Source organism: Xiphophorus couchianus, chromosome 22, assembly GCF_001444195.1.
Source record: "Xiphophorus couchianus chromosome 22, X_couchianus-1.0, whole genome shotgun sequence".
Taxonomy (NCBI): domain Eukaryota; kingdom Metazoa; phylum Chordata; class Actinopteri; order Cyprinodontiformes; family Poeciliidae; genus Xiphophorus; species Xiphophorus couchianus.
Genome location: NC_040249.1, coordinates 5,729,070 through 5,743,344, shown reverse-complemented (window position 1 = coordinate 5,743,344; position 14,275 = coordinate 5,729,070). Strand labels below are relative to the sequence as shown.

The 14,275-nt window shown below is 40.8% G+C and overlaps 1 protein-coding gene across 3 annotated transcripts in view; it reads right to left on the bottom strand.

Annotated features, from left to right (window-relative positions):
* Positions 1 to 13,304, bottom strand: part of sdccag8 (SHH signaling and ciliogenesis regulator sdccag8) — a 47,727-nt gene extending 34,423 nt beyond the window's left edge. Inside the window, exons 1-13 of one of the 3 annotated variants that reach the window (XR_003594212.1) lie at positions 13,113 to 13,304; positions 11,639 to 11,782; positions 11,416 to 11,501; positions 11,177 to 11,290; positions 10,403 to 10,528; positions 10,251 to 10,310; positions 9,386 to 9,450; positions 9,096 to 9,296; positions 8,876 to 9,014; positions 8,598 to 8,750; positions 8,122 to 8,256; positions 7,397 to 7,513; positions 5,969 to 6,111 (exon numbers count right to left, since the gene is read on the bottom strand). Coding sequence is in view for 1 of the 3 variants with exons in the window: in XM_028007661.1 (XP_027863462.1) it covers positions 5,969 to 6,111; positions 7,397 to 7,513; positions 8,122 to 8,256; positions 8,598 to 8,750; positions 8,876 to 9,014; positions 9,096 to 9,296; positions 9,386 to 9,450; positions 10,251 to 10,310; positions 10,403 to 10,528; positions 11,177 to 11,290; positions 11,416 to 11,501; positions 11,639 to 11,782; positions 13,113 to 13,206 (1,577 nt within the window). In the remaining 2 variants the exon portion in view is untranslated. The remainder of the gene's footprint in view (positions 1 to 5,968; positions 6,112 to 7,396; positions 7,514 to 8,121; positions 8,257 to 8,597; positions 8,751 to 8,875; positions 9,015 to 9,095; positions 9,297 to 9,385; positions 9,451 to 10,250; positions 10,311 to 10,402; positions 10,529 to 11,176; positions 11,291 to 11,415; positions 11,502 to 11,638; positions 11,783 to 13,112) is intronic. The other 2 variants (XR_003594213.1, XM_028007661.1) reach the window with 2 other exon arrangements.
* Between the last annotated feature and the right edge of the window lie 971 nt (positions 13,305 to 14,275).

Genomic DNA, 14,275 nt, shown 5'->3' with positions numbered 1-14,275 from the left:
AAGGTATCAACACATAACATTCCCCCAAAGAGATGCACACAAACTCATCAAACTGCTCGGAAACACACACCCCAACATGCAACCATGCTCTGAGAATGTGCACACACACGCACACACACCCCAACAGAGTTGCTGCAGAAGGCAGTGCATGTCTGCATGTGGTGACAGAGGTTAGACACTGTTAATGCCAGGTAGCAAGAGCGACGGCGTGTTCAAATGTGTGAGCATTCGCTGGCAGCGCTCGGAGGTTCATTATGGCCCCCGCTCCTCCTGAGCGGCTGCAGCCCGCATGGCGCCCCGGCCCTTTTATTCCGGGCCGTGATTGGACAAGTGCCTCCCGCGGAGTTGGTTTGCAGCAGTTTTGTCGCGCCCAGATTTCGCTCGCTGCTCAAAGCGAGCCTCTGGCGGGACGAGGCATCTGCTGCCTCACCTTCCTCATTTACACTTCTCCGCCCTCGCACACACACTCAGCTCGATTCACCGCCTTTCCAGGCCTCGCTGTCACGAGTTGGAACTGAGGAGGGGGAGAGAAATGAGAACAAAGTCAAGGTGCAGAGTGAGGAGCAGCGTGGCATGTTTAATCGAGTTCTGTGAAGTTTTGTATACGAGGGTCGCAGCAGACGGTCATGCGATCTGTCTCTAAGACTGTCTCTGAGTGTCCATCTTAGGATTTTAGAGTCTCAGGGAGAAGAACAGAAATACAAAAATTACTTCCATCTCAAATTGTCATTTTGTTTGTTTCTTCAATACTTTCTTTAGTAAACTACATCATTTATCAATATCATCATCATCATATCAACTTCAATGGTTAATCACAAATCAAACAGCTAACCAACTTGTTTTACTCTTTGATAAAACATTGTGACATCAAAGTGGGAAAAGATATAATCAATGACATTTTATGCCAACAAGAGAAAGACATCTTAATCAAACCTTTAATGTAATTTCTGCTTTCAAAACTTCATAAACTTTATTTTTTATGCAAAACGTCCAAAATAAAATAGCTGTTTTAGTATATTGCTTGAAGGACACAAGCCTAGTTCAACCTAAATCTGAAGTAGCAAAATGACACTTTTTATGTCTTTAGACGTGAGCGATTACTAAGTACATCAAAAACAAAAGTATAAAAGGGTAAAATGTTAAAGGCAAAGTGTGATGTGGCAGCTCAAATATAAAAAAAGTGATATTAACCTTTATTAATGTGAAAACCACTGCATTTTATAAGACCTTTGTTCTTTGTTCTTCCATTTCAGTCAAGTTGTAAATAAGAATCTTCCTAATCTGTCCTGCCTGGTAAAATGAAATTAAAAACCAAAAAGTGTAAACTGCAGACTGGTTATGTGGAAAAAAAGAGAAAAATGTTGCTGCTTCCATTCACGACTTCTATGTTTCAGGAATGAGAGGCCTGGCACACACACACGCACATCAGTAAAACAATGCCGATCGGCACTGAAGTAGAAATTACATCACGGATCTGAATGTTGCCAAAATGTATCCTTTTCAATGACAGTTGTTGTGGCAGATGTTTATTTGTCACCGTTACAGACAGACTTGGAGACAACTGTGCATTCAAAACCACAGGTAGAGTGCAGGCTTGTTAAGTCACCAAGCTGCTAGAAAACATTGCTCCTGATCTATTCCTCCTCAAATGACCAATCATGTTGACTTCTTCATTTCCATCGTCACCATATGAACTCAAATTCAAGCTAAAGATTTTGTTAATACTAACGTTCTAGCTATGCATAATCCGAATGTGTCCGTAACTTATTTTTTCATATTTTTCAATGTCAGACAAGTTTCATTAATGCAGACCCATCTACTTTACTGGCATTAGGCTTCATTAGCAAGTTCGTTTTTCAGCTCTATATCGGTGAATGAGATTTTATGAATTGTTCTTTTTACTGGAACCCTGAACCTTAAGTTTGGTGAGAGTAACCATCCTAGTAATGTTTTTGACCAGCTCCGTTCTCTGCTGTCGCTTTCATGAACATGAATGCCTGATTTCATGGGGATAACAGAACTGGTGGAAGATTTGGTGCCTCGCAGATACCGAACTTATCCCGAACCAAAAGTAGGCCGCCAGTCATGAATCTCTAACGCATGCAAATGCACAACCACCACTCGTTTCTATCTGGCATGTGTGGGGACAGAAGTTATGCTGGTCGCTTTTTCAGGACGGCCTTTGGGATGTGCGAACACAACAAAGGGAAGATACGAGGCCGGATGGAAGCAGGAAAAGGAGGAAAGAAAGTAAAGAAAGACTGGAGCAAACAAACAAACCAAACTTTGTAAAGCCCTCTGCTGGGCTGGGGCCGGGACTGGAGCGAGTGTGTGCGCACACGCGAGGCGATGTGAACAGAGTGCTGGGGATTAGGACAGATCCTGGGCTGTCCAACTCACAGCTGGCTGATGATCCAATCCTGGAGCACAGCGCAGCGCACCAGCCGCCGTGGGACCCCCGCGTGCGTGCCTGCATCTGCGGGTGTGTGAGAGCCTATATTAATGCCTGCGTGTGCAGGCATGTGGGTTCAGCTGATGTGCATATCAGCGTCTCTGGAACTGCTCTTGAACAAATACACGTGCAAGTGTGAGTTTGCACAGTGAGGAAGGGAGGGCTAATAAAATTTAAATAGCTGCCTATGCTTCTGTCCACTATTTGGAGGCCAGCTATGATCACTCAGCTCATGAATGGGAAGCAGAATGAAAGAGGGGAGGGAAGGAGTTGCAAAAAGATAATCAAAATCCTGCTTTTGAACTCGGAGGCTGATGAATAGCTTCCAGCTTAGCTGCAGTGGATCTCACACTCCTGCTACAATCCGCACAGCAATGCATACGAGCCCACTAAGGCTACAAAAGCTCACAAAGGCTTTGTAGATGGCAAGTATGAATAAAGTGAATGTGTTCCCCAAAAACCTTTATAAAAACAGAAATAGAAGATGAAGAAATACAGCTTTGCTATGGCAGTAGATCGTGATTGGTTGTGTGTTTAAGGTCGACGTCCTGCAGGAAAGTGAACCTTTTCCATAGTCTCAAGTCTTTTGTCGTTTCGAAGAGGTTTTCTTCCAGGATTTCCCTTTATTTAGCTTAATTAATTTTCCCATTAACTCTGAACAGCTTTGCTGAACCTGCTTTAGAAAAACCTCCCCACATCATGATGCTGCCACCACCATGTTTCACTGTGTCAAGGAAAGAGTCATCGCAGCATGTGCAGTGTATGTTTTCCTCCAGTCGCAGGATTTTTCATATAGGCTAAATGTTCATTTCAGGTCCCAACTACCCAGATCATTTTCTTTTTCTTCTACATGTTTCTAAAGGTTTTCTTTCTTGTGAAGTCCATTAATGATAGTTATCCTATCAACAAATTCTCCAACCTGAGATGTGGATCTGAACCCCTGAGCCCTTCACACGGGTTTACCTGTTTGACCTACTTTTTGTAGGTCTAACATATTTAATGATTTAAATGAAATACATTAAATCTAACTGTTGTGATGTGATAAAATGAAACAGTTTAAGAGATGACTTTCTGACCTGGGCCCTACATTCACTCATTAATGAATCAGTTTCAGGTGGAATAGGATGGTATTACTAAAGATGGGCTAGTTGGACCCTTTCGGGTTAAAGAAGGACCAAAAACAAAAATTAACTTCCAAATCTACTGCCAGCTTTCAAAATACATTTTCCCTCAAGCAGTAGGACATAAAATAAAGTCTTCATTTTTTTCTTTTTTTTTTTTTAGAAACAACATGATGTTGCACTGTGTTGAACTGCACGATCCTTTTCCTCAACAAACCCAAACCCTGTTAAGAACTTATGGACTTCTCTAAAACAGGCGAGTTACAGTGAAGGAAAACAATCCACTACTCTATACACAGCCTGTGAGCCTCAGGTTGCTGTTGCACAGAAATTTAGTGGTCGACACCTTTAGAAACAGAGACTGGATGAACAGAAGCATTTTAATAATTTTTTGAAAAGAACGTAGTAGTATCGTAATCCCACTCTCCATTTGTTGCCGTATAATTGTGCACACAGATATGTTCCCAACACAGACAAAAACCTTACCTGTTAGGTAACAAAATGAATCCACAAAAATACAACTTGCCTAGTTATTGTGCAATGTAAATTTATATAGGGTGTTTAATATGCAATTAAAATGTACTGAATGTAAGATTTGAGACTTGTTCTGTCAATTTATCTAATTAACTCACAAAGATACTCAACTACTAAAAAAAAATTAACTGTCCAGTCACCGTATAGTTTAAGTGGCTTATGTGCACAAAATGCAAAAAGAAAAGGTAAAACAGCAACACATGGATACAAAATGGGGTCATGTTTCTGAAAAAGTAAACTTGTCCAAGCTCAGGTCTGCCGGATTTTGATTGCTGTTATTTCCATATTTAAATGTTGCAATGATTTGTTTAAAATACAAGAATAATAAGTTGTTAAAAGAGAAATACTTCAATATAAATTAAAATTAGAAGTGGCTTTTGCTTATAATGACTAAAATTGAATTTTAATGGCTACATGCAAGGCCAAGTCAACAGCTGTCAAACACCTAGTTTGCGTCTGAGGACAGATAAAACTATAAACTCTCTCATGCACATACTGACACATGCGGCGTAAAACGCTTCAGTACAGTGGCTCCTCCAATGCAGGTCAAAGTCATTGTGTTTGCCACATTAATATGCACATCATTCTCCACAGCTGGTGGAAAAATCACACACCCACACTCTCACACACACCGTTCGTTTCAGGCTTTAAACACACAAGAGCCCACCATGGAGCCAATGTGTAAGTGCTGGCAAGCTGACAGACCAACACACTTTAGCACAGATTAGAGCAAGAAGCTGAAACGGACATTGACACACGCACCAACACACAAGCGCACACAGATCACGCAAACTAGCACCCCACAGCCCCCAGCACCACGGGACACTTCTGCCACATCTGTGCCCATCTCACACACGTCGGCTGTGGGCAACGGGGGCGAGACAGAGACCTGAGTGGCTGGCGTGGTCTGGCAGAGCTTGGCAGGGAATGGTGAGGGGGAAACAGAAGCCGGCAGAGGACAGGAGAAACACAGAGAAAAGAAAGAAAAGAAAAGGACAGAAAAGAAAGGAGAGGAATTGAAAGGAATTGAAAGGAAAGGAGAGAAAGGAAAGGAAAATGAAGAGGGAGGGAAAGGAAAAGGGCAAAGAAAAGGAGAGGGAAAATTGTGCAATAGTTCAAGTGAAATAATTATTCCTTTTATTTTAACCATTGGAGAGGTTTAAATTATTAAGGAGCGTGAGGAAGTATCTCAAAACCTTAAAACCATTGAGCTGAAAGAGAAAAATACAGATAATCATTCAGATAAATATGTGGAATAAACATCTAAAACAATATCTGAGGAATTAGGAGGTAAGAAAAAAAATACAGAAAATATGAAAAATATGAGAAAAACAGACAGAGAGCGCCGGTAGCGCCCGCAGCGAGGACGGGTGCAGAGCTCAGGCGGGTGGCACGGAGGCCAGGCTGTCCAGTGACCATCAGCCGCGCTGTTGTGCTTGTGTGTGTTGAGGCGTGTGTGTGTGTGCACGCCAGGGATAGAAGAAAGGCTTAGGCGACATTTTGGCTCTGCTGGAGCTGCTGCTGGGCTGGGCACTGGCCTGGTGGCACGAAGCGGTGTGTGTGCGTGTGTCTGAGCGTGTTTATTGCATTATGTTGTGGCATGCTTAACAGGATTAGAGGTGACCTAGTGAGGTCCAGTTGGTACCGGGACCGCCACACAGCGGCGCGCATGCACATTTGTGTGTGTGTGTGGCTCATATAATAGGATTAACCGTTACCTGGTGCGGTACAGTTGGTGTGCTGGTCTGAACTGGACTGGGCTGAGCTGGGCAGGAGCTGGGCAGAGAGGAGTGCTGTGTGCCCATGAGTGTGTGTGTGTTTGTGTGAGTGTGGTGGCATGTATAATAGGATTAGGTACTACCTGGTGAGGTGCAGTTGGCGCTGGGCATTTGCCAGCTGTTCTTCCAGGCTCAGAGCTTTGGACTGCCATTGGCTCCCAACCCTTTGGGCCGCCTCCAAACGCTGCCGACAGCAAACCAGCTCTGAGCTCAGACTTTCCACTTCCTGTCCCACAGAGAGGAAAGAAGAGGAGTTAGCGGAGGTGGGGAAATCTTTCACAACACCCATCTTCTGCCGTCGCACATTAAACAAAATAAACCAAGATTACAATCTTGTGAAGACTTGGTAAGTCAAGAAAACAAATAATGGTGTTACGATGCACATATTTCATAACAAACAAATAAATAAAGCAATAGATGATTTTTACCAACACTATTTAACTTCCAACTCCCAAAATAACGCAGGAAGAAAACTGTGATCAGGATTAAAGATAAACTAAAAAGTATAAATTATAAATGTATAAAGTATAAATAAAGAGAGTATAGACTAGGCGGAAAGTACTTGATGTCCATGCATATGGTGGATAAACAAAAAATCACTGTTAGAGAAGATCTCTGTTCACAAACTGCTGTGTCCAAGCCTATAAAAGGAAAGTTGTATGGTAGGAAAACATGGATAGTTATGTCCGGAGGAACACTGGAGAGGCAAACAATCCATGTTGCCTGAGGTCTACAGAGAGACATTTCTGATGATTTAGGAAACGATGTCATCTGCTGTTGTTGGTCCTCTATGTTTGATCGGGTTCACAGTCAAAGCAGCCGTGTAACAGAGTATTACAGAGCATTTCATGATTCCCTCTACTGACAACCTTTATGGGATTCTGATTTAGTTTTCCAGCTGGGCTTAACACCTGCCCACACTGCCAAAGGTACCAACACCTGCTTTAAGCATAACAACGTTACTGTGCTTGATTAACCAACAAGACACACATAAAGCAATTTCAAGGGGAAGACGTGAAATCAACCGTGAGCACCTTTTACATTGAACAACTGTAATAAATTAACTTCTTGCTGATAGCCTATTATTTTAAAATTAACCTTGAATTTTATGCACAACAATATTCAAAGTTTCAAAATAATTACATGCTATCCCCTGGATGAGTTATTATGGTGACTGTGGCTTTGTGGGTTGAGTAGTCGTCTTGCTATTGGAAGGTTGTAGGTTTGATTCCTCCTGTCGCACATGTCGATGTGCCTCTGGGCAAGACACTTAACCCTAAATTGCCTACCGATTAGTGTACAAATGTGTGCATTGTGAGTGTGAATGGGTGAATGTGACTCTAGTGTAAAGTGCTTTGAGTGGCCAAATGTTTGGAAAAGCGCTAGATAAGTTCAGTCCACTTACCGTTTTATGCTACAACTATTAGTTAAAATGATAAATTATTTTAATTTATCTGCTGTTAAAACAACAGATATAAAACAATAAATTCAGAAGCTGGATGAAAACTTACCTGTGCAGCTTTTTCCTTCTGCCTGCTCGTCTTGGCCTTCAGCTCTCTGAGCTCTCGCTCAGCCTCCTCTTTCTTCAGGCTGGCATTGCTAAGCTGATACCGCAGATCCATACATACCTGGAGAAGACAGCAAAACAATCAGGTTTTACAATACCACCACTGATTTATAATTAACTGGTTTCAAACTACCTTGCAATACCTCTGCTTTTAATATGCTTTGACTAGGTCACCAGACCTTGAGATGTATTATACAGCTTTCCTCACTACAGCTCTCTGACCTATATAGGACTATACTGAAATACTTTTACCTCTCATCTCATCGAGATGCTTCAATAAACACAACTAAAATTTTACCTAAATACATCAAAACTTAAAATGATTTCATTCTTCACCATTGTATTCGAGTGCAAAACTGACACTAAAACAGATGTTCTGCTGCCATCTACTGGAAACACAAGAACATTACAAGTAAACGCTGCTGGTTTCATCCGAGTGTTGAGCATTGAGACCTCCATCCCTTGATGGTTATGCAGTATAACCATCGTTTGATCCGGAAAAATGACCAGCACCAAATGTGGGTTTCAGTCTTTCTGCTGTGTTGTGCTAAAGTTAAAGAAGTCTGACAATGTTCTATGTTTCACCTCAACTCAAACTCCGTCTGCACTGCTTTCTGTAAAAATGTGAAGAGTGAATGAAGTTTTTCTCAAACAAATAAAACAGTGCACCTTGGCATTGTCTTGTTCCTGATTGGTCAGCTTGCTGAGCGTATCTTCCAGCTGATTGGTCAGTGAACTCCTGTCTCTGTGAGCTCGGTCCAGCTGCCCCTCCAGCTCGGCTACCTGCTGAGACAGGCTGGACGCCTACAACACAGTAACAGTAATCTTAAATAACGTTTAAATACATAATTTGAATATGAAATATGAAAGGATGTCTTCATCTTAAACATTGCAATGACATACTTCAACAGAATTTATTGAGATTTGTAATGGATGAATGAACACATGGTAAAATGCTTATTTTATTGCGGGATGAATTCATATTCAGCACTTTGAGTCAATAGTTTGTTGAATCACCTCTTGGAATATATTTGCACTTTTCACATCTTCAAAGTCATGTATCATTTTCCTCTTGATAACTATGTTATGACCCATCACACCGAATCACAATAAAATACACTGACGTATTTGGCTTCAAGATGTACCGTTTGTGCTAGCTCTTCTTTTTGTTTGCGTGCCTCAGCCCGGCCCTCCTCTCGGGCCTCCGCCATCTTGGCCCGCACTGCATGCGCCTCTCTGTCCAGCTGTTCCCTCTGTCGCGCCAGCTCCCTGGATAATTGCTCACACTGCATCTCCACCTAGTCGAGTGCAAACAGATGCAGAGAGCTTGTCAGGAGTGGTGGAGATAGAATATATTTGCAGATAACTCAGAGATAGTATATTAAAGAATATCCAGAATGAATCCATGTGAAAAGCTACTCACCCTAGTTTTTTGTAGATTGGCTTCTTCGGCTATCTCCACAGCCTGTTTGACCTGCAGGCAGGCTGACCACTCTCTCTGCTGGGCCTCTTGTTGACTCGCCCGCATCGCACGCAGAGCTGCCAGCAATTCATCCCGTTCCCTGACGCACACAAACGAAACAACATGAGCACCACGAGCTCTTTCTCGTAGTGTCGGCCTGGTTGAGCTAACTTTGCTTTACTTTGTGAGCCTATCAATAGCCTGCACATGCAGATTTGCATGAGTTCCAGCCACCACCGCTTCATGCTGCGCACACTGCAGACACAACCCGGCTACACGGGCAGCTCCATCGGCCTTCAACGCTTCTGCAACCTGCTGCTCTTTGTGTCTCAGACGAACCTTCACCTCCTCACACTCCTTCTGACTCACTGAGAGATCCTTTCTGTTAACAGAAGCAAAACGTATAAAAAGGTCAAAGGAAATGATGAGGGCGAATATGCTACATTCTTCTTTATGATGCATCAAGCTGACCTGAGAGAGATGAGTTGAGCCTCCAAGCTTTCAGTCTGGGCCTGGTGGATCACTTTTAACTGCTCCTTCATCAGTGTGTGATGGGACAGAAACTGAGTCAGGAGATGATGCTTGTATAACAATCTTCCAGTGAAAACATGCAGCAATTTCGATGCAAAATTAGCAAAAAATACAAAGCCCCCCACCAAAAAAAAATTAACTACCATATGAGTCAACACCTTCTAAAGCTCTGCTATGAACCACAAAGACTCCACCATGTTTCACACAGTTGAACTTTACAGCATTCTGACGACAAAGGGATTAAGCCACTGCTGATTGTATTAGACTTAAGTACAAACGTATTTGCTCCCTTTCAGATCTCTATTTTTGCCACACTTTTGCATTTTAGATCAAGGATTTTTTTTTACATTAGACTAGTAAGACTTGAGTAAATACAAAAAGCAGATTTTAAATAAGGATTTGATTGACTTAAGGGGGGAAAGATAGCTAAACCAACCAGGCTCTGTGTGGAAAAAGGAATAAACTACACTTGTCACTTGATTAACTTTTAAAATTTGTTAGAAAGCTGAGTTCAATCTACTGACCACACCCAGCTGACAACTACAAGATTTTGCAAAGAGTGAGTTAGACAATAAAACTTGGTTGGTGATCTAAAAGATTTCAGTGTGACATAAAAGCAAAAATAGAAGCAGTGGGTAAGGAGGCAAAAACCTTTTTGAAAGTATTTCTATGGTTCATGTGGACTGCTTTATGTTGTTGAAGAGGCTTCCCTTTAAGATGCAAAAAAGGCTATAGCATCTTTCGATGGACTTGTAAAGTTTAAAAGCAACTGGAAAACAGAAGAGAACACGATATGTTTCCTTACCAGGTCATTTTTCCAGGTGTTATGCTCCGTTTTTGAGGTCATCAAGTTGTTGTTTTGCACCTAAAGAAGCCAACAGGAAACATAATGAAGCCTCTAACTAATATTTTTTCATTATTTTTAAACAATCAGGATGATAATTATTATTATATTACCATAGAATTATGGATTGGATAATCTTTCAGAGACTGATCCGCGATCCTGGATTTGAGCTCAGACTGCAGCTTCTCATTTTCAACCACCACCACTCTGATCCGCTGCTTCAGTCCCTGCAGCTCCTCCTATGACACAGTGAGTGCACAGTAAGCTGGTCAAAACTTAGGCAAATTAGGGGCGTGCTGTGGTGGCGCAGGGGGTTAGCACGCCCCACGTTTGGAGGCCTTAGTCCTCGACACGGACGTCGCGGGTTCGACTCCCGGTCCCGACGACCTTTGCCGCATGTCTTCTCCCCTCTCCTCACCCTCCTTCCTGTCTGCCTACTGTTGAAAAAATACGAGCCACTAGCGCTGCAAAAACTCTTCGGAGGAAAAAATGAAAAAAAAAATTTAATTACATTTAATATTATATATATGCATTATAAGATATGTATAACACCTTCAAACAAATGCCATATTTATCATTGGAGTATAACTATTTTATTAAATGCAGCCTTTTGAGCATGTAGGGAAAAATATATTTCACAATATGACATAATTGTTTTGTGTGCCAAGACAAAAGCCGCCTGCATAAGATATTACCGACAGTCTCAGTAACTGTTCCCCTTAGTGAATTTGTAAAGCAAAAAAAAATATATATATATATATACACAATTATTCCTCGACTGAAAAATTGTGCCGAAATAAAAGGTTGGATTACAAGTGTGAGATTATTGTATTGTCTTAAAAGGTAAACTTACATTAAGGATTTTGTAAAAAATTTTTAGCACAAACCTTGCAGAACTTTACTTCAGCTTCCAGGTGCTGAATGTACTCAGACTGGTCATAATTCATTGGAACCAAGTCCCGAAAGGCTGGTAAACTGGACCTGCCATCCAGGCGCACTTTCTAAGGAGAAGAAAGACAAAACAGACTCATACAGTGAAGCACCAGCAGAGTGCTTTTTACTTTATTCTAATAAACACTTCATATTAGGGAATAAAGTCTGTAACGATTTAATGATACATGTCTACCTTAGATGGAGATTGCTTCCCTGAAGGGGATAAAGAGGTGGGGATTTCTCTGCCTTGCTTCAACAGGAGGCTCTTCAGCTGGTTAACTGCACACACAACAAACAAAACAAAACTTTCACTTCAGCTCCAACAACATGACCATGAGCAGGCACAATCTGAAGTGGTGCGCTTCAAGTACAGTGTCGATGGCAGACAGCAAATTGACAGAGTAATAGTGACTCACCTGCTTCACTCTGAGTCTTGTGACTCCATGCTGTCTTGTCCTCCTCAGGGAAGACGTCACCTGCAGCGGGTCGGACATCCTCTTCATCAGGGTCCAGCTGGTTCAGAGCACCGCTCAGCTGTTGGAGGCTCTGGTTTGCTCGTTCTGAAATCAGTATAAACACAAAAGGTAAAAAATATTTATTTATAGAAAATACAAATAGAAAATACAGGAGACTTTAGAAGCTGAAGGAAAAACAAAAATGTCACTATCCTTCTGGATGGTTAAAAGGGACTAAAATACCACAACTTAGAGAATAAATAAGTTCATAAATAATAATCAGCCCATTCTCACTCCCAACTCCTCATATATTGACGCATCGGATGGTCCGTCCTCGTCACATATTGACGCGCAGGGTACCCCTTTTGCGTCAATATGTGACGCGAGGGGTTTTACCCTATGCCTTACCATAATTTTTGCCCTAAACCTAACCAAATCATCGGGTTTTGAAGGTTCAGCAGCGGTTTCTAGAACCCTTCGCGTCAATAATCCACGTAAAACATGTGACCTACCCAAACCGTCAACATGTGACGCTGAAGGACCCTGCACATTTGGAAATGTCTATTTTAAGTACATAAAAATAAAAGTACAATTATCAGAATTTGTCAATAGATTATTAAATGGGGAAAAATAAAATGTCAGATAATATTATTGTTTAAATATTATTCTTACAGTATAGTATTCAGTATTTCAATTTCAATTATTTATCATTGAAAGATTATTATACTGCTAATAAACATACACTGAACATATAGAGAATTAAATGTGTTATTCTTTCTTTCCAACTTTAATATTGTACCTAGTTGGAAAAACATAAATCCTTAAATATGAATAAGTATGGATAAATAAGTTTATTTACTCTATGTTTATGTCTGAAGAATGTGATTATAATTCATTCCAAGACTGAAATAAGACGAAATGAGATCGGAATATCATTATTAATGATAATTATCAGTATTAATGATAATAATTAATGTTATTATTAAGTCATGCCTACAAATTAAAGAAGTCATGGGATTTTTTCAAATATATGAGTTCATATACAGTATTTGGAAAATTATTCACCCAGCTCCTCTAAGCTCGTATTGATTCAAGACGTCGCATTTTCTGAAAAGAGCTTTGTTTTTTGCAATGAGAAAAGGCTTTTAATTAATCCCTATTTTCGTGGGATTAAAAAGTATTTTACATCCTCTAAGCAATTGACGCCAAACATGAACAGATGTCTCACTTTGAACTCATACTTGTGCTTAACAACAGCTAAAGCCTAAAATATTTGCTCAGATATTGTGGCCAAGCAAACCTCCTTGTATTCAACTGCAATGAACTCTGCTTATAAATAAACGCAGAGCAGTAATTAGCCTTTTAACACATTAGCAACACTTTTGGCTGCTACTTAGGGAGTTAGCAAACGCGGCTCAGCAAAGTGTTAGCTTACGTCTCAGCTCTTTTTGCTTGGCTCCCGGCTGCTCTCCCTCTTCTTCATCCGAGTCAAAAGGTTTCATTGAAATATTACCGTCAATAAACCACATTCAGACAGTCAATAAACCTGCTAGGCTACACACAACAACCCAACAACAGCCATCATTCCCAACACGTCATAACGGTAACCAAGGCTCACGAAGGCGGTGTTTGTTTTTACACACTGGCTTTTTTTTTTACAAAAACGGTATTCTTCATTTATATGACAGTTGACATCACCGCCCCTCCCGAATCATCACAGTGTGCTGTCGTTCAATAAATGAAGCATCCATCTTCTGGTTCGCTGAGGTTCCCACTTCCGTAAACTCGAAGTAATGATGGGAGTTGTAGTACTGTCAGCTCGCTGAAGTCTACAGATTATGTGCCAATATAGAATAGAATAGAAGTACTTTATTCATCCCAGCAGGGAAATTACTTAAGAAAGTCTCTAATATTTTTCTAGGTTAAATGTGTGTTAAAAAGAGCGACTTAAACCTTGCAAAATATCAGAATTACAGAAGCCTACGGACCAGAACCACCAGGCACCGGAACAGCTTCTTTCCCACAGCTGCCACGCTTTTGAACCTCCTGACATAAAACATAAACTATAAGGACTGTACTCCCCTATCCTCTCATACAACAATAACACATGGACTATCCTCACACACACACACACACACACACACACACACACACACACACACACACACACACACACACACACACACACACACATCACGGACTGTTTTCTTCACACACACATACAACCTGTAAATTTTATCTGCCATTATTTATCTATAATCCATTCCCTAACATTCTTATATATTCTGTATAATCTGTATAATCTGTGCATACAGCTCCCATATTTATATTTATACACAATATCTATATCTCTTTGCTATAACCCCTTATAGTCCACACACACATAGTCTTGTACATCTGTAAATAAATATTTATATCTCGTAGAGCACTTCTGGATAGATGCAAACTACATCTCGTTGCTTGTACTTGTGACAGTGCAATGACAATAAAGTTGAATTCTATTCTGTTCTATTTTATTTAAATAAGCTTTTATTTAGATAGAAACGTGTTCTGGCTTATGTTTGCTTGCTTTTATTGAAGTTAACATATGTTTTCAAC